This window comes from Helianthus annuus, chromosome 3 (assembly GCF_002127325.2).
Source record: "Helianthus annuus cultivar XRQ/B chromosome 3, HanXRQr2.0-SUNRISE, whole genome shotgun sequence".
Classification (NCBI taxonomy): Eukaryota; Viridiplantae; Streptophyta; class Magnoliopsida; order Asterales; family Asteraceae; genus Helianthus; species Helianthus annuus.
Window position 1 is genome coordinate 26,896,868 of NC_035435.2, and position 23,080 is coordinate 26,919,947.

General features: G+C 36.6%; 3 protein-coding genes across 6 annotated transcripts in view; 1 reads left to right on the top strand and 2 right to left on the bottom strand.

Moving 5' to 3' along the window:
* LOC110931372 (transmembrane 9 superfamily member 8) overlaps nucleotides 1-2,179 on the top strand; it is a 37,830-nt gene extending 35,651 nt beyond the window's left edge. The window contains exon 7 of the mRNA XM_035987905.1: nucleotides 882-2,179. Within this exon, the coding sequence (XP_035843798.1) occupies nucleotides 882-2,042 (1,161 nt within the window). The 3' untranslated portion in view covers nucleotides 2,043-2,179. The remainder of the gene's footprint in view (nucleotides 1-881) is intronic.
* LOC110928858 (probable cyclic nucleotide-gated ion channel 5) lies at nucleotides 2,141-10,112 on the bottom strand. Of its 4 annotated transcripts, none has more exons than XM_022171902.2 (8): nucleotides 9,888-10,112; nucleotides 9,158-9,243; nucleotides 7,051-7,630; nucleotides 5,957-6,169; nucleotides 4,559-4,860; nucleotides 3,996-4,107; nucleotides 3,650-3,886; nucleotides 2,141-3,006 (listed from the first exon to the last, which is right to left on the bottom strand). In XM_022171902.2, exons 2-8 carry the CDS (start codon nucleotides 9,214-9,216, stop codon nucleotides 2,296-2,298), a joined length of 2,214 nt encoding a protein of 737 aa, XP_022027594.1. In that variant the 5' UTR covers nucleotides 9,217-9,243; nucleotides 9,888-10,112; the 3' UTR covers nucleotides 2,141-2,295. The 4 variants fall into 4 exon arrangements, with proteins under 4 accessions (XP_022027594.1, XP_022027595.1, XP_022027596.1 ...); XM_022171903.2 differs by having other exon boundaries at nucleotides 9,875-10,075; XM_022171904.2 differs by lacking the exon at nucleotides 9,158-9,243 and having other exon boundaries at nucleotides 9,888-10,085.
* Nucleotides 10,113-16,269: 6,157 nt separating this feature from the next.
* Nucleotides 16,270-21,128, bottom strand: LOC110928859 (nucleoid-associated protein At4g30620, chloroplastic). The gene is made up of 7 exons (XM_022171906.2): nucleotides 20,971-21,128; nucleotides 19,697-19,842; nucleotides 17,592-17,692; nucleotides 16,995-17,034; nucleotides 16,812-16,883; nucleotides 16,596-16,652; nucleotides 16,270-16,507 (listed from the first exon to the last, which is right to left on the bottom strand). Exons 1-7 carry the CDS (start codon nucleotides 21,041-21,043, stop codon nucleotides 16,430-16,432), a joined length of 567 nt encoding a protein of 188 aa, XP_022027598.1. The 5' UTR covers nucleotides 21,044-21,128; the 3' UTR covers nucleotides 16,270-16,429.
* Between the last annotated feature and the right edge of the window lie 1,952 nt (nucleotides 21,129-23,080).

The window sequence follows — 23,080 nt, forward strand, 5'->3', positions numbered from 1 at the left end:
ATTCCAATCGGAGTTCATTTGAGTTGGTTCCCCGCTGTTCCCCACTTTTTTAGTGTTCCCCAATGAACCTTCCCCTATGTGTGTATATATATTAATTTTGTAAACAAATGAGTAAAATTGCCAACATACCCTCATGTGCTATCAACATGATCAGACTTATAAGTTAAAATATATATAGGATAACTCTCTTAGGCAATGAATACTATTGATCAACTATTTATAATTTTATATGAATTAAATTCTTGTAGCCTGTGCCTCCGATTGAGATCGAAGTCCAAGAGAAAATTTTATATTTAGGAGTGGGATTAGACCGCCCGTAGTGGGGCGTTTTTTTAAAAAAAAAAAATCAAAAATAACGCCCCAAAACGCCCCCCCTTCCACTACACCCGGCGTTATAGGCGTTTTTTTTTTTTTTTTGAAAAAATTTGTTCTTCGCGTTTTAATTATAACGCCGAGGCTTTGCTTGCATGTGGCCACATGGTGGGTCCAAGGCTTTGACTAGCAGCCTTTATATTTGAATAATGTGCAAGGGTCCAATGGGAATGTGACACCACACTTTGACTAGCTGACAAAGTTTACCTTTTTCTTTTTTTTAACCCTTTTCTCTATAAAAAATAATATTTATTTATTGATTGAATGAATGGGGATTATTGGCATAATGCCCCACTACGCCACTTTTGCTATAATGCCCCAACGCTGACTAAGATGCCACGTGTCGGATAATGCCCCATGGTGGGGGCATTATACCAACTTACCACTACACATGGTCTTAGCGTGTGTGTTATCCGCTAAAAAACTATTTTTGCGAGCACAATAATCAAAATAATTACAAATGAAATCTAATCAAATTGTATACTTAGATTACTCATGTCTAATTGCAGGAGAGTGATGTTCAATGGGCATCAAGATGGGATACTTATCTTCTTACAGCTGATGATCAAATTCACTGGTTTTCAATCGTTAACTCGCTTATGATTGTTCTTTCTATATCCGGTATGGTGGCTATGATCATGTTAAGAACACTACACCGCGACATTTTCGAATATGACCAGTTAGACAACCTGGAAGAGGCCCAAGAACAAACAGGCTGGAAACTTGTTCACACAGACATTTTTCGACCTCCGGTTAACTCCGAATCACTTAGTGTTTTGATTGGAACCGGTGTACAGTTATTTGGTACAATCTTAATCACCATCAATTTCATGGTCTCCGGGATTCTCTCTCCTTCAAATTTACTAAACGAGTTCATTTTCGTCATCGTTGTCGTTTGGGCTCTGATGGGAATCTTTGGCGGGTGGACCATGGCCCGTCTTCTTTATAAAACATTCGAAGAGTCCGAATGGAACATGAAAGCCTCCTTAACAACCGCATTCATGTTCCCGGGAACTGTTTTTTGCATATTTTATGTACTATATTCTCTAACCTCTGGTGGAGAGTCATGGCGACCCGTATTGTATGATTGCATGTTTGGTTTTCTGTTTCTATGGTTGGCGATTTCCGCACCCCTCGTTTTTATGGGGAGTTACATTTGTTTCACTTTCATTGCACCCGAAACGAGAGAATCGGTAAAAACCAGCAAAATCCCAAGGGAAATCCCGGAACAAAGTTGGTACATGAGCCCTATTTTCACGATCATGGTTGGTGGAATAATACCATTTGTTGTGGTATTCGAGCTTTCTTCCATGCTCACTTCAATCGATTTACATCATTTCTGCTACATGTTCGGTTTGGTCTTCGTCATTTTGATCGTAACATGTGCTGAGGTTACAATCGTGTTATGTTATTTCCAGCTTTGTCGTGAAGATTACCGATGGTGGTGGCGATCATATCTAACAGCAGGTTCTTCAGCCTTTTATGTCTTCATATATGCTACATTCTACTTCTTCACAGAACCGAACATCACAGAACTTGTTCCGGGTGTATTCTATTTCGGGTATCTGCTGATTGCATCTTCCGCGCTTTTCATGTTGACCGGTACTATCGGTTTCTATGCATGTTTGTGGTTCATCAGGCGTATTTACGCTTCACTGGCGATTGTTTAGGCCTACAACGCGAGTCTGTTTCGATTTGAAGTTTGCTCATAAATGTTTGATTCTGGTGTGCTGTAAAACTGATCATATTGTTAATGTTCTGTCTTAAATTTTACACCGAAAATACATATTTCAAATAAGATTGTGTATCATTAAACTTTACAAAATTAAAACCTAAATCCAAACCTATTACATGTCCCTTACACCTTATGAAAGCATCAAAGTATACATATAATTATGTTAATATACAACCACAAGATCATCACTAATCAGCATCAGCAGTAAAATCCGGTTCCGGAGGCTTCTGTAGTTTCATCAATTCCCGAGCACTCTTCAAATTCCGGTTCCGGTGGACCCCACGGAGAGCATTCGCGGCGAATCTCGAAGCCAAAAAGGTAGCTCCAAGGCTGTATGAACTTCCACTGCTACCGCCGCCGCTGCCGCCGCCATTCTTACCTGCTGCTAACTCTGCTTCCTCCTCTTCCTTCCTCCGCTGCTCAAGAATCTTCCTCTTGGAATACCTCCGCCAGGCGGCCTGGATGAAGCACGCCGCCCAAGTCCGCCACTGCTGCGAGTAAAACCGGAAAGTGTGTTGCACCTGCCGACTGTGAAGACGCCTAAACTGACCAGCGACAAACTTCAGTTCATCGGCTGGTAATGCAAACGCTTCCACCTCTCTCAACGCCTTCACGGTTCTAGTGGAAGACGGGAGGTTAGAACCGGATTTAGGGTCGAGGGCCCACGTTAGAAGCTCCTCTCCGCAAAAGTCGCCTTCTTTTAGAAACCCGCTGTTGAAAAACCCGCTTCTCCCTCCGTCTGTGGTTGCACTCTCGAGTCGACCTCGTATGATGAAAAGCATTTCGTCCACCGGATCTCCTTCTCGTACGATGTAAGTGTTGTTTGTGTATAAACAAGGCTTCAATCGTTCACAGATGGCGTCTAGTAACCTTTCATCCATGTTCTCAAATAAGGGGACCTGCAAGGAGATTGGAACAAATAGATTCGTTAAATATAAACAACCAGTCAAACTTCACCAAATGATTCTATAACATATTTTTGGTTAACCCTAATCAACCAATTCATAAGAAAAGGGTTGAGATTTCAACCTCTACCTATCACCTAACGAGCCCATTTTTTTACCTCTAAGCAATATAAATAAGAGTAAAATGCCATTTTCATCCCTGTGGTTTGGCCAGTTTTTGCGACTTTCGTCCAAAGGTTTGTTTTTCCGCATCTGGATCCAAAAGATTTAAAATCTTGTCATTTTCGTCCGGCTCGTTAACTCCATCTGTTTTTCTCCATTAAGTCAGGAGTATTTCTGTCTTTTTGTTAACTTTAAGGGCAGATCGGTCTTTTTAAATTTATATACAAGCATTTAGCATCATGTACAAGTATTCAAAAGAACGAAATGCCCTTTCAGTTAATAAAAAAGGACGAAATACCCCTGAATTAACGGAGAAAAATGGATGGACATAAAACGAGCCATATTAAAATGGCAAGATTTCAAACCTTTTGGATCCAGATGCGGAAAAACAAACCTTTGGACGAAAGTCGCAAAACTGGCCAAACCTCAGAGACGAAAATGGCATTTTACTCTATAAATAATAATAAATTATTACCCTTTTGACCAAACCAAGACAAAGATGACGTTTTATGTCCCGTCTGAGATCCTTTGGTAGATTCTGAACCAAATTTTCCTCATCAACTCCACGTGTTTCCAACCATTTGTACTGATCATATTTTCTCACACGCTCCCTCAGATCATGTGGAAGTAACCGGTGATGCATCCACTGTTCTGAGTCCCGCCTTTTAATTCTCATTTCTTCAAGTCGGATAGTAAGAGATTGAAGATACGTCTGTAATAATAAAACATCAGACCTTAATGAAGCAAAAGTAGCTGAGAATGAATAACGAAAAAAAAGAAGAAACTTAAAATACGCCACATTCAACATTCAATGCATTTACCTGCATATTGCCAATCAAGAGAGCAAAGAGAATGAGACCGAAAATGGCTAGCGCGATGGAAAAAATAGACTCTCCGGGATACGTGCTGGTTTGAAGCCCCTGCCCAAGCGTGCTGCCATAGAAACAAAAATCTCATTCTACTAAGTGTTAAGAAAGAGTTAATTGTGTTTTTCGTCCCTGTGGTTTGTTAAAAATAACCATTACAATCCATTAGCTTAAAAATTGCCAAAACAGTACCAGTACTTTCTCTTTTGTAACAATTACAGTCCACCTCCATTAACCCATCCAATGTACCGTTAAGTTTTTAGTGAAAAGACTAAAAAACCCCTATGACTGGGGCAATTTGGTCATTCACCAAAACTTAACAACATAAATGGATGGAGTTAACAGAGGTGGACTGTATTTGTTACAAAAGTGAAAATACTGGTATTATTTTCGCATTTTTTAAACTAACGGAATGTAATGGTTATTTTCAACAAACCACATGGACGAAAAAAAGTAATTAACTCTGTTAAGAAATGTAATAAAATCTAAAGACCAAGTGAAGAGGAAACAAATTTTACCTCAAATTCTGTAGGCCCCACCACAGGCAGTAGCAGTACTTGGAAACAAACTTAGTTGATGAAACAATGCCCGATGAAAGAGCCTGCTCGAAAATCCCAAAATCAAACGGTGGGTTATCACCATCCGTGGAGCAAGCTGCGGTTAAAACTGAGCTACTGACGTTGCTCCACTTATCGTAACCATCCATGTAGTTGTTTCCACAGTACAAGAAATTTGTATTGTAATGGCTGTTTTTACAAGCTCTTTGCCAGCATGTATCATTGCGTTCTACCGATAGCAAATACCAAAAGGCCCCAACTATCTGAAAAAGAACATATACGATTTATTCGTGAATGGGTTGTCTAAGTTATTTTTTTATTTCTAACAAATGGGACAAAACATGTCATTATAGACATGTAAACGAATCGAACGAACACGAACAGAGGCGTGTTTGTGTTTGTTCAGTTAACTTTAACCGAACACGAACACGAACACGAACACGAACAGATATCGAACATCTTTTTGTGTTCATGTTCGTTCATTAAGAAAATGGGTATGTTTGTGTGCCTTTATGTTTGTTCATTTAAAACTAAACGAACAGTTCATGAATGTAAACGGACATAAACAAACAGCCTTAAACGATATTTAAGAAACATAAACAAACACAAATGAACATAACCGAAATAACATAAATGAACACATATGAACATATTGACCATAAATAACAAAGACAATTAATTACGATAAGTTACACTGTAAAGCTAACTTTTATTACTAAAAAGCCTAACTACTGATTATTCATAATTATATAAGTAGTTAATTATAAAGCCATATTTATGTTTATATTTATATAAATCTTGGTTTAAAAAAGCGGGAAGTGCACAAAAGCGACAAGGTCTAAAATCAAAGCGCAAATCGCAAAAGTGGAGGGCTTTTCGTACGCGAGGCGCAAGGTGCTTATAAATTTTTTTGTATATAGTCTATAGGCTTTTAGCATCCCTTACCCAAAATATAGTTATAAATAAGGTATATATGATTTAATGTATTAACTACTGAAAGGTACAACCATTTTAGCAACATGTATAACACTTTAAAGCACAAAAACACCTTCTGTACAAAAAGCGTGCACCTCAGTGGGATTTTTTTCCAAAAAAACTCGCTTTTTGTGCGCTTTTTGTACAGAGCTCGCCTTATGTCACACAAGGCACAGCTCTTTGCGCCTAGGGACAATTCATGAACGTTAGGTTCATTTAAAGCCCTACATGTCAAAAAGCATCCAAATTGGGTTTTTTGATGCATAAAATATCATGATTTGGACAAAAGAATGTTCGGGGTCAACCCAACCCGTACAAAATTTCCCATCACCCCGTTCTCCGGACCCGCTTATTTTGCCACATATAATTAAAATAACAGCTTACATGACTGGCAAGCATGTATAGCAACAAATAATAAGCAGCACCAGCCCATGCGGTTTCCGCAATTACACCAGCAGTTCTTTTAAGTTCTGATGTCAAAGGGACGATTCGCGCAAATCTCGGAATATACTGAAGTAACACAATAATGAGCAAGGCTTGTTTTGTAGCCAATACATCCGATCCTCTAGACCTCTGCAGAAATCGCCAAACGACAATCTGGAAAATCATAAAATATGTTAATAAAACTTCTCTTGCTAATCAGTAAATATATTCAACATAAAGAGTGAATAATCTCACATCGAAAGTAAAAGAAAATGATTTTTTGAGATATTCAACAAGCTATATTTATATTGAGTTTATGGCAACTTATGATGGTGTTTAGAATGTGCGTTCTAGAAATGATTACCTAACATTGTGACTTGCATTGGATAACTAAGAGTCAAATGCCAATCCCCCCCCCCCCCCCTCCTTGAGGTTTGGCCAGTTTTGCGACTTTCATCCAAAGGTTTATTTTTCCGCATCTGGATCCAAAAGGTTTGAAATCTTGCCATCTTCATCCGGCTCATTAACTTTATCCATTTTTCTCTGTTAAGTCAGGGGTATTTTCGTCTTTTTTGTAAAATTAAAAGGCAATTCGGTTTCTTTTAGGGGTATTCAGTCTTTTTACATAAAGTGAAAAAGACCAAATTGCCTTTAAGTTAACAAAAAAGATGGAAATACCCCTGAATTAACGAGAAAAATGGATGGAGTTAACGAGTCAGATGAAAATGACAAGATTTCAAACCTTTTGGATCCAGATGCGGAAAAACAAACCTTTGGACGAAAGTCGCAAAACTGGCCAAACCTCAGAGACGAAGATGGCATTTTACTCAATAATCAATATATCTGGAACAAAGCTGATTATGTAAGTATAAATATAAAATTACAAATTTAACCCTCCGGCCTAATCACTTTCAAATCCACTAATCAGTTATCAGCTTCAAACATCATATAAACATCATCTTTTTTTCAAAAAGCTTATTATTAAATTCTTTTTTTTTTTCAGTATCTTATAATCGCTTTCAAATGCACAAATCCAAACACCCTTTAATACTAACCTGAGGCAGTGGCACGACAGCGAGAAAATCGATAATAAAATACCACCTAAGGTATCGTGTAGCAATTTGTGCGGGATCAATCACAAGTTCACCGCGTCCAAAAACCCTAGAAGATGGAGCAATATAAGCAGTTCGGAACTGAAGAGCCATATGAATAAGATAAAACACATCAACAACAGTCCTTAACGTTGTAGCTGTTATGGCTAATTTCCTGTCAATACCAAGACACGTTTTCGTTTGATCAAAAACCGGAAGATAGAAGAAGAGTGGATCAATAGAGACAGCCAGAATACACGAGACAACAAAGTATTTGTTCCATGTGAGTAGAAATTTATCTTGTGGGTCTAAGATTTTGTTTTCTGAGACTTTTAGGTCTTCGGGAAAAACGGCCCGAGAAACGCCGAACCCGAGTGATCTACCGATGGATTTAAGTCCTTCTGACCCTTTTTTAATTCCGTTTTTGAAGGATCGAGAGGGGGTAGCGGGTGCTCGGTTCGTACGAGTTATTCCCTCGAATCCACATTTGTTCATTGCAACTCCGGAAGCTGGTGATGATAATCTAGAATCCAAATCATCCAACCTTCATATGCAAGATAATGCAAGAAATTAGTAGTCACAAAATGAAGAGAATTATACATAGCAAAGGGACGATTGAGTATGAGATTTGGAATTGATTACATGATAATCAGTTTTTATTATTTCGATAAACCAGGTCAAATAATCAGTTCCACATAAAGCTGCAACAAAACTGATAATAAAATCACCTATTTTAACAACTATTTCACAAATCATCTCTTTTTACAGAAGTTTCATTCTTGGACACTAAGCAGTTAATGCGGTAAAATATTGGATATCGGTCAAGAACTGATATTTGAGATATAGGTTATCGTGGTAGGAATGTGGGATATCGGTAATTTTAATATCATGAAGAATTTGTATATAGCAATTCAACACTAACAATTCGGTATACTCTCCTACCATTAACAAATTTACCACTAACAATTAACAATTAAGACTTAAAATACTAATGCCAGCAAAAGAAGAAAGACGAATGGTAGAACTTAGAAGAAAGGTACTATATTCAGGAAAATCGGTGATATATCAGTCAATATCGCCAATAATATTGGTACCCTGACCCATAGTTATTAAAGGCGCTAGGCGCACCCAAGGCGCATAGGCCTCGCCTGGGGCCTAGCCGCCTAGGCGCAAAACGCAAAAAAAGCAAGGGCCTGAGAAAAATAAAGCGCATAATGAAAAAAAATTAAAAATATATTATGTATTAGAAAAAAAATACTATTCTTCAAATAAAATAAACATATGTAACACTTTATATCATCTAATTAGTACCAAAATATTAGTGTATTAGTGTAGAAAAGTAGTTTTCCTTGAATAAAAGTAGAAATCTGGCTAGAATCTTGTCGGAATTTAGAGAATTTAGCCGGAAAGTCTCCGGAATATAGGAATCTCGCCAGAATGTGCGCCTGAACCATCACCTGGAGAATTAAAGCGCAATTTCCTCGACTTAAAGCGCAACTGCCTCGCCTCACCTGAAAAATGGGCCTAGGCGCAAGAGGCGATAGCTTTTAACAACTATGCCCTGACCGATATTTGACACCGCTATTTTACATGGGGACCGATAACTGATATATCACCGATATTAACTGCATAGCCCCCGATAATGAAAACAGTAATTGGAATACAACACCTTGGATTCCATAAGCGGGAAGACATGTTATTTTATAAAAAACAAAAAGATTTCTAACTTAGTCAGTTAATTGTTATAGCTGTAGGGCCTACTGTAATAGCAAGAAACTGAAGCAAAAATATGATATGAAACACTTACCACATTAACAGTTTATCTACAAAATATGCATGTCATGATATGAACAATAGAAAGGTCAGGTGGAATGGAGGTGCCAGTTTCGACCAATTTACTGGTGAATGGGTCGATTTTGGTTATGTATTATTTCTTGTGGTTCAAATTGGTAAAACTAAAAAATAGCTAAAGACAGAAATGGGTCAAAAGTCACCCAAAGAGACATTTTCATGCATAGAGCCCAAAACGCTTTATTCAAAGAATTCGATTATTCTAATAACAAAGAATTACCTTGCAAACTTCTCCCTGTGGCCACCAACGTATTGGGACTTTGATGCATAGTCGAACATTTTGCCAAAATTAACACATAATCCAAACTGCAGGCCAGTAAAAGATATATGATGATTTTAGATCTACCAAGGCCAAGTTCTAGATTCATAATTTCAATATTTAGCATCATCTTTAATGTTCTGAATGCTTAATCACTAAGTTTCCAATATATTCTAACTAGCAAGTACAATCACCATCTAGATTAATCACTTCAATTACTGGCATCATATTTAATGTTCTAAATGCTTAATTACTAAGTTTCCAATATATTCTAACTAGCAAGTGTGATTACCATCTAGATTCATAGCTTCAAAAACTATAACAAAAAAAACTTTACATGATGTCATTAATCATGATCCATTGACTCTTTCATCATCATCAAGTGTCTTCAATCACTAAATTTGTTAACAAAAAACTACAAAATCATCTTCAATTTCACAAAACTCCTGATAATCCTATCCTTCTAGGTTTTACACAAAAACTTGAACACATTCACTCATTTAGCCCTAACAATTACACACAAACGAAACAACATATTCAAAAGTAAACCTAAAATTTCAAACAAACCTGACGCATTAACACAGCTAGCTAGCTAGCTACCGGAGTCGAACACAGTCATCAATAACATGAATTGAATACTTTCTAATTAGAAAACAGTAAGATCGATCGATATCGTACGTTCTACACTTACAGTGAACCCTAACAGGTGGTTTCGCCGGAGTAAACCATCGCCGTCATCGGAAAAGTGCGGATTAACAGCAGACTTTGTATAAAATGAATCGATTGAGAAAGTAATTCGATGCTTTGATGAAGAAATCGAAATCAAAAGGTGTGTGTGAATGAATGCAACTAGTTGCTGTCGGAAAGAGGGGTGGGGGTGGGGTGGGGTGTTAGTGTTATATGTAACCCTGGAGTTTTGTATGAGTCAAGTTTAAACCTCCAAGTCTTGAATAAGTTGCAAACGAACCCAAATTTTAGGGCCGAAAATCAACCGTTCGATTGTAAGTTTGTTTATACGATAAGTTTAGGGATCAGCAAATGGTACCGTATACCGGTTCGGAACCGGTTTGATTTTTGGTACCGACATTTTGCATTTTCTGTACCAGTATTTACCGATTTTACCTTCAAATACTGGTCCGTACCGGTACCGAACCATACCGTACCGGGTATTTTCGGTACTGGTACCCATTTTTTTGGATTTTTGGTACCGGCTGGTACCGAACTCATCTCTAGATAAGTTCATGTATGTGTCAAAGGATGAAAATTTATAGGGGTGGGGTATGTTATTCTTCAGTAACTATGTCCATAATTTGTTTTGGAAGAGATTTGGATGAATTTTGGATAGAAAATAGAGCAAATTGTTTTTTGTTAGCATGGGATGATTTGTGTAATTTTAATAAAATTTTGTTTTGGTCGTGTATTGATTCTAGCTTCTGGCTAGATGTTGTGTTTTAAATAAAAAAGATTATGCGATAAAAATAGATTTTATAAATAAATAACATTTTATATATTTAATCAAATAAACGAAGATGAGCAGATATGTCATCCGTTAATTAAAATTTTATGAAATTTATGTCTGTTTCCTAAGATTTGTTTGTGTTCACTAATATTCGTCAATATGCATATATACACATACAAATACTAATTCATAAACTAAACTGTATTAAAGAACCATAATTAATAAATTTCTGGATAACAATAAGATAAAGATTTAATTAAGGACTTGATAATTAATAGTTATATTTGGGTTATGAAATTAATCATGTTATCCAGACTTTAATGTACTTCAATTTACATATTGATGTTTAAATTATTTTGATTTATATCTATGTGTATTTAGTATAGCATTGATAATGTTTAATGTTTATTTAGGTTCATTTAAGTGCATGTGTATTTGATTATGTTCTTTTAACATATTAACGAATGCATAAAAAAATACTCATTTTGTTAACAAACGAACATGAACTAGAAAATATATTTGTTATATGTTCTTGTTCATTATTTGTTCCATTAAATTTAAATTTAACGAACGAATACGATTTGTCTACAAACCTACATATTTCATAAGTCATCTAACTTTTATTAATTTATTTATTTCTCTAGTTTGATTTTGAATATAACAATTTATATTTTACATGTGATGTAAACATTTCCATAACAACCAATAACCCAATATAGGAGTTGATGTTTCTATAAATACTAATATTGGTGTTCAAATTATAAAAAGTAGCATTTAACAGCGAACAAAAGTATCATATTTTTGTAAACATAGTGACATATTATTCGTATTCAACGTTATATTATAAAGCACTACAATAATAAGATTACAAACAAATGGGGACCAAGTAACAACTAAACAACCATGAACACATGTTTTCAACAATCTTGTGTGACATGGTTATCTGATGCCCCGGAAATCACTTTTGGGGACGGGTGTTTGCGGTTGAAGCCGTGCCGGTAGCAACCTTGGCCACATCCAAGGCGGTGGCCTCGGGTTTCTTGTGAGAATATAATGTAAAGTAGGCTAGGCCCCCAATGACCGCAAAGCCACACAACATCATACTTATGGGTGACTTTGGGGCACCCTTTTTGGTTTGGTGGAGAACTTGGTCCTTAGCCATCGCCTCTGCGGCTAGTGGTTGTTTATCACCTTGCTTCATAACATTGCCCAATCTTACCATTGTTATATTTATCGCGTTTTCGCTCTTGTTTCTTTCTGTTAGTTATGTTAAAAACTTGAAGCTTTCTTTCTTATGGATCAAGATGATTATGTAGTTAATTGAAGGAAGAAATGATAAGAGATTGAGGAGACGTGAGTGGTAGAGAAATGTATGGAGAGAAGAGATTTGTGGGTGATTGACACATATGTGACAATGATTAAATTTAGGAGGATTTCTAAATATAAACTTGACCGGATCTATAGCTTTTGAAAATTTCTATTTTTAATTTAACAACATGTTATATTTTCATAAACGGATTTGGTAGCTAAATTGCAAAACAAGAAAAAAAAATCAGCCAAAAAGTTATAGTACGGATTATTGTGGATAGATAGATGAAAGTGCTCATTTTGTTCGTGTATTCATCAAACAAAATGTCATAAATATAGTGCTGAAGCGACTAGATGACCCCGGAAAGTTCTAGAATGCTGAAATTTAGTGCTGAATTTTTACGGGGCGTAACAATATGCCGACGATATAGGAATCGTATTGAATTCAATATGGACGGTCGTGTGATATTGAAGGTGGTAGTTCGAATACCATCTATTTGCGACACCATTATCTTAGATAGTTTCAAGTGTTCAAATACTATCTTACAAGACGTTATATCAAACTTCAAACTATTGGGATGAAGTTGACAAACAGAACTAGTTAGTGTCAAACTAGAGTAAAACCGCCAAAAAATTGACCAAATAAGAGAGTAGTTCCAAGATCGAAAAAACATCATATGCCAACAATATAGGAATCGTATTGAATTCAATATGGATGGTGATGTGATATTGAACTAGTGATGATTCAATTTCAAAAGAACGGGAAGTTGAGTCCGTGATTCATTGGAACATTTAGGGCTTGTTTGGCTAAGCTTATTTAACTCAAAAAGGACTTTTTGTTAAAATGACTTATTGACTTATGACTTTTTGAAAATGAGTTTTTAAAAAAGTGTTTGGATTAGCTTATTGGGTGGGAAAAACCAAAATTACTAAAAAGGACATTCTTCATTGAAAAGTTGTTTGGTAGGTGGTAAAAAATTTGTTTGGTAGGGGGTAAATTTGTAATTGTGTTGAAAAGCTCTAAAAAGTTGTAAATTTCTGACTTTTCAAAAATGACTTTTTCTCCTTACTGAAAAGTTGTTTTGAAAAGGACTTTTCAATTAGCCAAACAATATTTTGACTTATTGGCTTTTTGAGTCAATAAGTTGGTTCAAAAATAGGGATGGCAATGGGTCGGGTTTGGGACGGGTTTAGGTAATCCCAAACCCAAACCCGGTTAGATAAGCTTGTCCCAAACCCGTCTCAAAACTCGTCGGGTTTCTAGCGGGTAAATACCCATCGGGTATCGGGTATACCCGCGGGTTTCGGATAAACCCGTTAATTTGAAAAGATTACTCTTTGGGTATACTCATCTCAAAACCAATTGGGTATCTATCGGGTAACTAACTACTAACCGGCTACATTTTATATTGTCATTATAAAAAAATATATATCAAATAACTACAATGTATACGAAATAGAATACCTATATGTGTAAAAAATGGATGTATCATATATATATATACATATTTAATAATATTAAAAAATTATATCGGGTATACAATCGGGTAAACGCGTACACTTTATCGGGTAATTGGGTCGGGTAAACGGGTATATCACTAAATCCCAAACCCGCAAAAAAAAAAAAAAAAAAAAAAAAAAAAAAAAAAAAAACTATTCCCAAACCCGATTAACCAACCCCAAACCCGTCACAAATGTGTCGGGTTTCGGGTTTACCCAGCGGGTTCGGGTTTGATTGTCATCCCTATTCAAAAGGGCTTAGCCAAACATACCCTTAATTTTGTAACTGGATTTAACAAACTAGCTTATCACTTAGAACTACCTGAGAAAGCAAGTGTGATACATAACACTTGTCATGTTTCTCATAAGAAAATGCTAGTGGAAGATACAACATATGTGCCTATGGATGATCCTGAGATTAAGAGTTAATTATGTTTTTCGTCCCTATGGTTTGTCAAAAATCACTATTTTAGTCCTTAAGTTTAAAAAATGTCATTTTAGTTCTCGTGATTTTTGACAAACCACATGCACAAAAAACGTAATTAACCTGAGATTAATGTGAGGTTAACTACACGGAAGAACATCTTGAACGAAAAATGAAACATTTAAAAACAAATAAATTGTTTCGGTGAAGGTGCAATTGAAGCATAAAAAATGATGTAACACTACATGATAACTAGATGATGACAAGAAAGAATTAGACCCTGAATTATTTTCTTGTATGTGAGCAAAATCATATGTGGTATGAGAGAGTTGTAACATCCTACAATCTAAATTCATAATATCATAATTTAAAATATAGAATGATTTATTAGAAAAAAGAAGCAACTCATATTAAATAATTTGCATTAACTTGACTGAACGGGTGAGATATCCAGTTATTTCATGTATCAGTTATCAAAGATATCATAAATTGAAGTCCATAACTGGAAAATGTAGAAGTTTAAAAGTGAAGATTGAGGGGCTAAAGGTGTTCATGTACCAAACTTAAGGGGGTTTTTGGATCATATCATTAAGTATAACGTTTGTTTAACTGTTTATATCTAGTTTTTAAACCAAAAGAACCTAAATTCATAATTTACTCGTGATTGTGAAACGTTTTGGGCCATGAGTCAACATGTGAAGTGAAGGTCTTGTGTGAGTAATGTGTCCTTTTCAAAATACTTACAAATTAATTATATACACACTTTTTATTTTTGGACCATCACTCGTGCATCATCATTGCAAACGTTGCTAAAAACATCTACAACATCATCCTCTCTCTTTTACCACTTTCTTTTCCTAAATGTTTCTCTCCTTAGACTATACGGTGTGGGCTAGTGAAGGGTGGTCGTACGCTGATATAGCTTCATAGCCACTAGTGCTAGAAGATTTTACATTATCCTCAATGCATCGCCTTTCAAACGCTTACAGACTCACGTCAGCTGACATATTAAATTATTACCTATCCTAAACATACTAATTTATGTTATAGACCCCTTAAGTGCTAATGTATCAATGAACATGGTTCATTGACTCATGGTGGGAATAGTTTCGAAGAATACGTAAGACCTTTAAGTGAGGCCAAATGAAGTTTTTCTTGAATTTGAATATGATTGGACTTTGATCAAAGATGTGAACATATTATCCATATGGACCATATATACACGGAGACCCAAAAGACCAAAACCTATGTACCTGCTGCATAGCGTTGATTTGCTAACGTGGGTGCATGATGTATATATTAAGTGAAGATGCATCAAGAGACGTTCACGCATTATTAAAGTAGAGCGGACGTTGAAGCATGACAATTTAAATAATGCAACATTATTGACTTCTAAATTAGGTTTCGAGAATCGACTTCATACAACCCTTTTGTGTGCAAAGTGCAAACCACGAAGTAAAGAAATGGTTACGGGTCAAAATTAGTCGAAGGGTTTTAATGTAATTGTTCTATAGTGTAGGGGTTATTGGTTAGTTAGTGGCTATATAGTTGGGTGTGTTGTAATAGATGTAAACAATAATCATATTAGGAATATTGGATTTCAATAATCTCAACTATTCGTCGTTGGCCGCCAATAGCCCTAACTTCAAAAATAACCACTGGCAGCCCCAACTATTGACATATTAGCCACTAATGGACCCTGACTAACAGAACCCTAACGACGTTAGTTTCCAGTCGCCGGAAAACCGTTTTTGGCCATAAAAAGGTTTCTAAAGATCCGATCTAAGGTTACAATGAGGTTTGGGACGAAAACGTTGAGTTTTCCGGCCAAAAAGTTGAGTTTTCCCTCCAAAAAGTTGAGTTTTCCGTCCAAAAAGTTGAGTTCCGGTGAAAAAGAAGTTTTTCGACGACTTCAATAATTGGGGCTTTTATTTGAAAAAGGTTCCTAAAGGTCCGTAATAAGGTTACAAAGAGGTTTGGGACGAAAATGTTGAGTTTTCCGGCCAAACATAAGTTTTCCGGCAAAAACATTTTTCCGGCGACCGGAGATTAACGGCGTTAGGGTTCTGTTAGTTAGGGTCCATTGGAGGCCAATATGTTAATAGTTGAGACTATCAGTAGTTATTTTTGAAGTTGTGACTGTTGACGACCAACGACGAATTGTTGGCATTATTAAAATCCAATATTCCATCGTATTAATACAATAATAATCTGAGTAAAGCGGTTTATGTGTATGCATTAAACATATGACAAACCTTCGACTAGTTTCCTTAAACACCTATTTTATTATTTGACGTGTTATAAAAGTCAAACTAACCCATTGACAGGTTAATGTTTGAAATCACCACAGATACTCAAAACCCATTCCAAACAACAAACCGATAATCATAACGAATAAATACTTAACTAATTATAAAATTTGGACCAAAATAACAGAAACTTGTCAATGTTATTATTATCATTACAAGTTAAGAGATAAAATATAACCTTTTCGCATCGTGAGTCTACAAAACTGCAGCTTTTTAGAGGATGGCTGCTCGGATTATTGCTTGAACTGGTCACCCAAGCCAGGTGGCATCCCTAAGCTCTGAGCAAGATCACCCATACGCGCCTTCATCGCCTGAAATTACCAAACCGTCCTCATAAAGTCAAATACTAGGCAGAATTTTTTCAAACAAATAATTTTGTTGTTAATATTTTGCAAGAACCTGGACACTTTTTTGATGAGCATCCCTATATGCTTCCGTAATCAAAAGCGAAAGTTTCTGCAAAAAAAAATAATAATAAAATTTATATAAAATAAATATCAAGAAATTTATACAATTGAGTGTCTGATTATTGGTAAAACACACATTGCATGTCTACAGAGATCCAATTCTAACATAGCGAAAGATAATTAGATAAACTTAAAAATTTATACTCACTTCCGACCCTAATTCCATTGCAGCCTCGGTAATTTCTGTGCGTACGGGTTGTTGATTCCCAGAGAGCGTTACCTGAGGATCATATAAATAAAGTTGTTTATTAAAGCAAAAGTGAAAGTTATACTTGAGGGACTAGTTATATAGTGTGAACATAGTAGTAGAAAATATGAAAAAACCACATACCTTCACTAGTTCACCTTCACAGTAACCATCAAACTCAGCTCTGCAAAGCAAAATAGCTGTCGTAACTTACTAACATGTAAACGAGTCCAAACCCGAATCAACAAAGATTACAATTAAAGTTAATTATTAAATATTCCCGTATAAGACTTTATAAGAAGAAATAAATACAAGCTTTTACTTCTTACAGAAGCATAGTTGTTAATGGCGAATAGCGACAAATAGCGATAAGGTACCGATATGCTACATAGCGAATAGCGACAAATAGCGGGTGGCTATTTTATAAATAGTGATACACTAGAAAAAAAATAAAAATTTTTATATGTATATTATATCAAAATACACTGGTATATATGCTATTTTACAGGTATATTTAACAAAAACCTTAAGTCCAGCTTTTTATAGCTATATTTAATTGCTATTTATATTAAAAAAAACAAAAATAAATAAATAAACTGTCGCTATTATCGCTATCTATCGCTACAACCCTAATAGCGAGCCTAGACCTATACGCTACGTAGCGCGCTATAGCGATCGCTACGCTCACTATTGACAACTATGTACAGAAGATGAAATATAGTAGTATACAACTATACATACACAGCAAGTTCTTTTTGCACACGCACGGCCTCAACTTGGACAACCATTTGTGCCTTCTTTACGGTCTCATATAGATTTTGCATGTTTCCAAAAACCCCTGCCTAAAATTAACATGAAAATGAAATATATCAATTTTGATCGACATTTCATATATTTACCCTGCTAAGCATTTGTTCGTGACAGATTGGAAGAACCTTGTGAAACAAAATCTACCAGTAGTTTGTAGTTTAACTATATGAAAAAAAAAAGTAATTTTATTATTATTTCTTAGTGAAGTTTCCATCAGATCCATATATCAGTAGGGGTGTTCTTTGGGTTTTTTAATCGGGTTTCGGGTTATTCGGGTTTCTTGTTATAGGAATCCTATCCATAACCCGACCAAAATAAGATTCGGGTTAATCGGTTTTGGGTTTATTCGGGTCGGGTTAACCGGTATACGGATTTTTAAATACAAGTTGCAATGCGTACTTTACAATTTAACCTAACATGATTATTATCAAGTAAAAAAACACAAAATGTCAAATAAAAGCACTGCAAATATGAATTTCGTTCAAACCCATGCATTAAACATATATATTAACTAAATAAACGGCAAATACAATAAGCACAAAACCAAACCATATCAACCAATCGCATAAACTAAAAAGAAAAGGTCAAATCGTATCAACCAAACCAAATCATTTTAGTCGCTCAAAGAACCAACCAAACAACGAAACAAAACATCATGTTCAAAACATAAAACAAAACATATGGGAGGAAATTTAGACTTTCATAGTTAATCGGTTAATCGGGCTGGTTAATCGGGTCAGCCCGATTAACCTTTTTAACCCAATTACCGACCCGAATACTACTTTCGGGTTTCGGATTCCATCTTGTTCGGGTTTGGGTTAATCAGGCAACACCATAATCGGGTTAGGGTTGGTTTTCGGATTTCGGCTACAAAAACACCCCTATATATCAGTAACATTGAACTTGGACGCTGACAATGTTAGAGACCGATTCGAGATGGTCAATCCCCCAAGACCCGTTGAGTGGGTTGATCTCCAAAGAAACAAGATAAGAAATAGAACAATCCATTTTTTTCTGATTTAATTCTTCATATCATTTCTAAATCTTAAAAGGCCTTTTATAGGCTACAGTGCTACACAATGAAAGAGAATAACGGCAAAGTAAAAGTACCACTAACTCTAAACAAATGGATATAAGAACTAAATAGTGCATGACTTAATCTAATTACTACGTGCATAAAATAAACAGTAGGAAACAATGGGAAAAAAACAAGTGATGGTGCATGGTTACGTGGGGTAGTTGTGCACGTATCAGACAACTCACGAATAAGATAAAGATAACACGTAAAACCAAAATAATTTATATTTTTTTCGCAACTATGGGAACCCGTCAGAGGAAACTCACAGGCCCCTACTAACGTTGGGCAGGTGGCCTTCAGGTGTTAAGGCAGGATATATGTGAAGCTGGGTTCGAACTTGAGACCTCTACTAGAAGGGAATAAGGCGCCTACCACTACGCCACCCTTGAAGGTTCTATGCTAAATTAATAACTTATAAAGTATAAGCAAAGCAAAACTGAAACAAAGCAAAATATACATACTGTTAAATGTCACGCATATAGAAGACATACTTATTGCCTTATCGGTACTCAAAGTTTAAAAGTACGGAATCGTGCCTCGAGGTGTTTTCCCTTCGCCTCACGAGGCGTACGCCTCGAGGCGAACCGAGGAGTAACCCCGAGGCGGAATTAAAAAATAAATACAAAAAATATATCTTAAAAAAATAAAATACTAACTAATTTCATCATCAGATTCATTAAAAGCACACATAAAAAAGACATGAAATGTTTGAAACTGACCCAAAAAGTCAAAAGCATCATAACCCCATGAGGCGCCCTAAGGGGCACCTGAGGCGCAGCTTTTCTTAGCGCCTCAACCCTATGAGGCGCACATACAAAATTAACCCTCTGAGGCGTCGCCTCAGACTCGTTTTTTGGGCGTCTCACCTCGAGGCGCACGCCTCAGCCGTTTTTTTAAACCATGTCGGTACTGCATATGACTTTGATCAAAAAACATACAGAAGAATGTCAACTTTTACCTTTCCATCATCCTTGTCATTATCCTTCTTCCCTCCTCCAAATAGGGCGAACACACGAAGAGATCGGCGGTTATCAACGCCTTTCAGATGACCAGGCTTAGATACGACCCGCATACCAACCAAATTTGGTTTTAGACTTAGTTTTTCTGCAAATTATCACATTAAGCTTGAGAGTCAGGACATGAAACCAGATGCTCGAAAGAAAGACATCATCTCATAGGTTTTTCTTCATGGACACAAAATCCAAAAAGAAAAGAACATATTTATCTAACAAAAAGGTAATTATCATTAAGTAACAAACTAACAATTATAACATGACACTTGAACCACAAAAAAGACTATGGTTTTTTTAGAACGGCGAATATTTTTAATCCAAGATCTCCAAACTTAGGTGTTCCTAAAGGCTTTGCCTTTGCCAATGGGCCACCAACCCCATTGGTTAATAACTTAATAATAAGACTATGTGTTGTGGGTTAACTAAAAAGTGCAAAAGTACCTTAATCGTTTAACCAATGTGTTAGTGTTAGGGTGAACGGAGTGGGCGGTAAAGTGTGGCGGTAAACTTGTTGACTGAGCGGTAACACCGCCGCCAACCCCCTTTACCGCTCGGTTTTGTTCATGCATCGGTGAACCTATACCAATCGACAAAGATGAAGGCTTGGTGATGATTGGATGGTTTCATTTATTAGGATTTTTTTTAAATAATAGTTTACCTATTCCAAGATAGGTAAACCACCGCCAACGTTTTTGAGCAATAGGTAAACAAAATAGGTAAAATGACGTGGCACTGTTTGATTGGGTGATTTGAAAGTTTACCTATTCCAAATGTTTAACCACTCCCTTCACCCTTAGGTGGTGACTGGCTCAAAAAATAAAATAAGAAAAGTTTCACTCTCTCACCTGAAATTGGTCATGTGTATAGTCTAACTATTAGCTTCAATTCAACATAGTAACATATACCACTCATGTCATACAGTAATTTCAAACAGATTTAAATATTTTTTCACTAGCAATTTCAATGTGTTTGATTAGTAACTCCACTCCAATGTGAAAATTACTTAGGGTTTGTAAACTCAACAGCCTTCCATATAAAACTGTAAGATTATGAATTAGGTTTATCAAATTCAGACAATAACATCAAAATCACACAGACATAAAACACTAGGCTTCACAATTCAGATTACAAAACAAAAAACATCAGTCAATTAAGCCAGTAAAGTATCAATTATCGACCTTCTTATAGGAGTTTAATTAGACAGAGAGAGAGAGATTACGGATAGAGGGAGATGATGAGGGTCTGCCATTGAAGTTAGAAATCTGAGCTGTGAAAGCACTCGCAGACGCCATTGTAGGTGTGTGTGTGTAAATGTGAGGGTTTGGAAGACAAAGGGGCAAAAGGATAGAGGTTTGTTTGATATTTTTCTTTGATCTTTTGCAGTTGTTGTTGTTAAAGTTACGGGCCGTCGTTTCTGTTATAGCACGGACCAATAGAATGCTTCGTTACAAAATGCAAACCAGGGTTTGTGACCTTGCGGTTTGGTCAACGGAGGTGATCTCCCTAGAGCTAGATGTTACGGGCCAAATCTTTGAAGATCGCAATGTTATGGGATATGTTTGAATGTTTGGGTTACTGGCTAGTCCCGAACTTTATCAGGGGACGGAGTCAGTGTCAATAAAGAGGTGTACGTGCCTAGTCGTGCAAACAACGAACGTACCACTGGTCGAGAGCTGGCGCCGCTCTCCTGATGAGTCCAAGGCAGGACGAAACCAGTGACACACACAAAGAAGCGGGATGGATTGGCTTATCCCCGGGGACTTGAGGACGCCACACGGGGGTCGAAAAGTAACCCCGTGACATAGAGCTGGGTACTGTGTTATAAAACCCCTATTGCTTTACGATGCTATATTATAGCAAGATCAGAAATTGCGGTTGTACACTTTTGTATTTAAGAGAATCCAATATTTCGACCAACACTCTCTTTAAGTGAAAAATGGATATTGGCCCGCAAGATCATTAGAAATTCTTAAAAAAAAGGCAACGACTCATATGAAACTGACGCCTAAATTGTTCATCGTTATACAACGGATTTTCACAAAATATTCATTAATTAATCCGTCATGAGCACCTAACTGATCTCGTTCAAGAGGCGTTTGTCTACTACGTGTTGTGGGCGATTCAGCTTCTTCTCGCAAATACCGAATCGCCTCATGCGTCACTGCGATAAGCATATCGTCGATCATGCTCTCAGATGAAGAGCCAGACAAATCAGATGAAGAGTTGGATGACATTTTTGTTAAATGATTTGAGAGAATTTGTAGGTTTTAGTGAATGAGTTTGTGATTGGTTTGTGTTTAATATATGAATATATATATATATATATATATATAATAAAAAGTTGAAGTTTAAGAAAAATTCAACCATTTGGAAAGTGTTATATTGACCTTCTCTCTCGAAAAACATGTTTGACGCTCGCCCCCATATCGCCTAGGAAATAGGGGAGGGGCGCCCTGGGGCGCCAAAATGGGTGAGATGGCAGGGGGCGTGAAGGGGTATGGTCCCAAATTATAACAACCCTCGAAATCACCCCTAAACGCTCTTAGATATACCCCGTATACACGTAAACGGACCCGAATAACCTTAATTATTATAAAAAATCAAATAAAACAAGAATTTTACCTCGCTCGCGGGTCGCGAGGGAGTCCCCAAGGCGAGTCGCGGGCCGCGACAACCTGTTACTTGTCGGATACCCTAATTGCCACGTGTCCCACACGCGTCGCACCTACCTACCGTGACTCATCAACCCTGCGCCCTAATCTAGGGTCTCGCGAGCCGTGAAAGAAGAAGGTGAGGGCGTCGTGGGGCGCGAGCCGCCCTTCGACCAGCCTATATAAGTGGCGGCAGGCCTCATTTGTTTCTCGTTCAGAATTTCTATTCTCTCTTAACTTCTGTAAGCGAAATTAGTAGCCAAATACCCCCTAAAACACGAAACTTTGTCTCGTTGTAAGTATTATAACCCTGATCACGTATTTGTTACCCTGCCCGATTGATCTAGGACTCTGTAACGCATGTCAAGGCTCTACCTGACTCAGTTCGTTGGAGTTCTGTCTCGTGTTGTACGGCTAATGTGATTTGGGTTATCTTACTAACACGTGTGCATTGTATGTTTTTCGTAGAAACTCAAGGAAATAATCCAGAAATATTACCAGGAAGCTGTAGAAATACCTAAGTCAACAAATGTGAGTACATTCTCTTTTTATAAACCCTTTTTATGAGTCATTCTCCTTTTGTCACCCTTTGTGATACCATTATTTCAAAAGTTTTACAAAACCCAAAATGTTATCAGTTATAATTACAGTGATTGAGTCTTTGTATTCTATAATTGC

Bases quoted from the DNA above. Each gene is read 5' to 3' on its own strand.
- LOC110928858 (XM_022171902.2), bottom strand. From the start codon at position 9,216: ATGTTCGACTATGCATCAAAGTCCCAATACGTTGGTGGCCACAGGGAG. The intron at 7,631-9,157 runs GTAATTCTTTGT...TTGCATATGAAG, and splicing joins CACAGGGAGAAGTTTGCAAG to GTTGGATGATTTGGATTCTA. The intron at 4,108-4,558 runs GTAAAATTTGTT...TTTCTATGGCAG, and splicing joins TGGGGCCTACAGAATTTGAG to CACGCTTGGGCAGGGGCTTC.
- LOC110928859 (XM_022171906.2), bottom strand. From the start codon at position 21,043: ATGGCGTCTGCGAGTGCTTTCACAGCTCAGATTTCTAACTTCAATGGC. The intron at 17,035-17,591 runs GTATGTATAGTT...TTTGCTTTGCAG, and splicing joins GTGCAAAAAGAACTTGCTGT to AGCTGAGTTTGATGGTTACT. The intron at 16,884-16,994 runs GTATGTGGTTTT...TATGATCCTCAG, and splicing joins GTGAAGGTGAACTAGTGAAG to GTAACGCTCTCTGGGAATCA.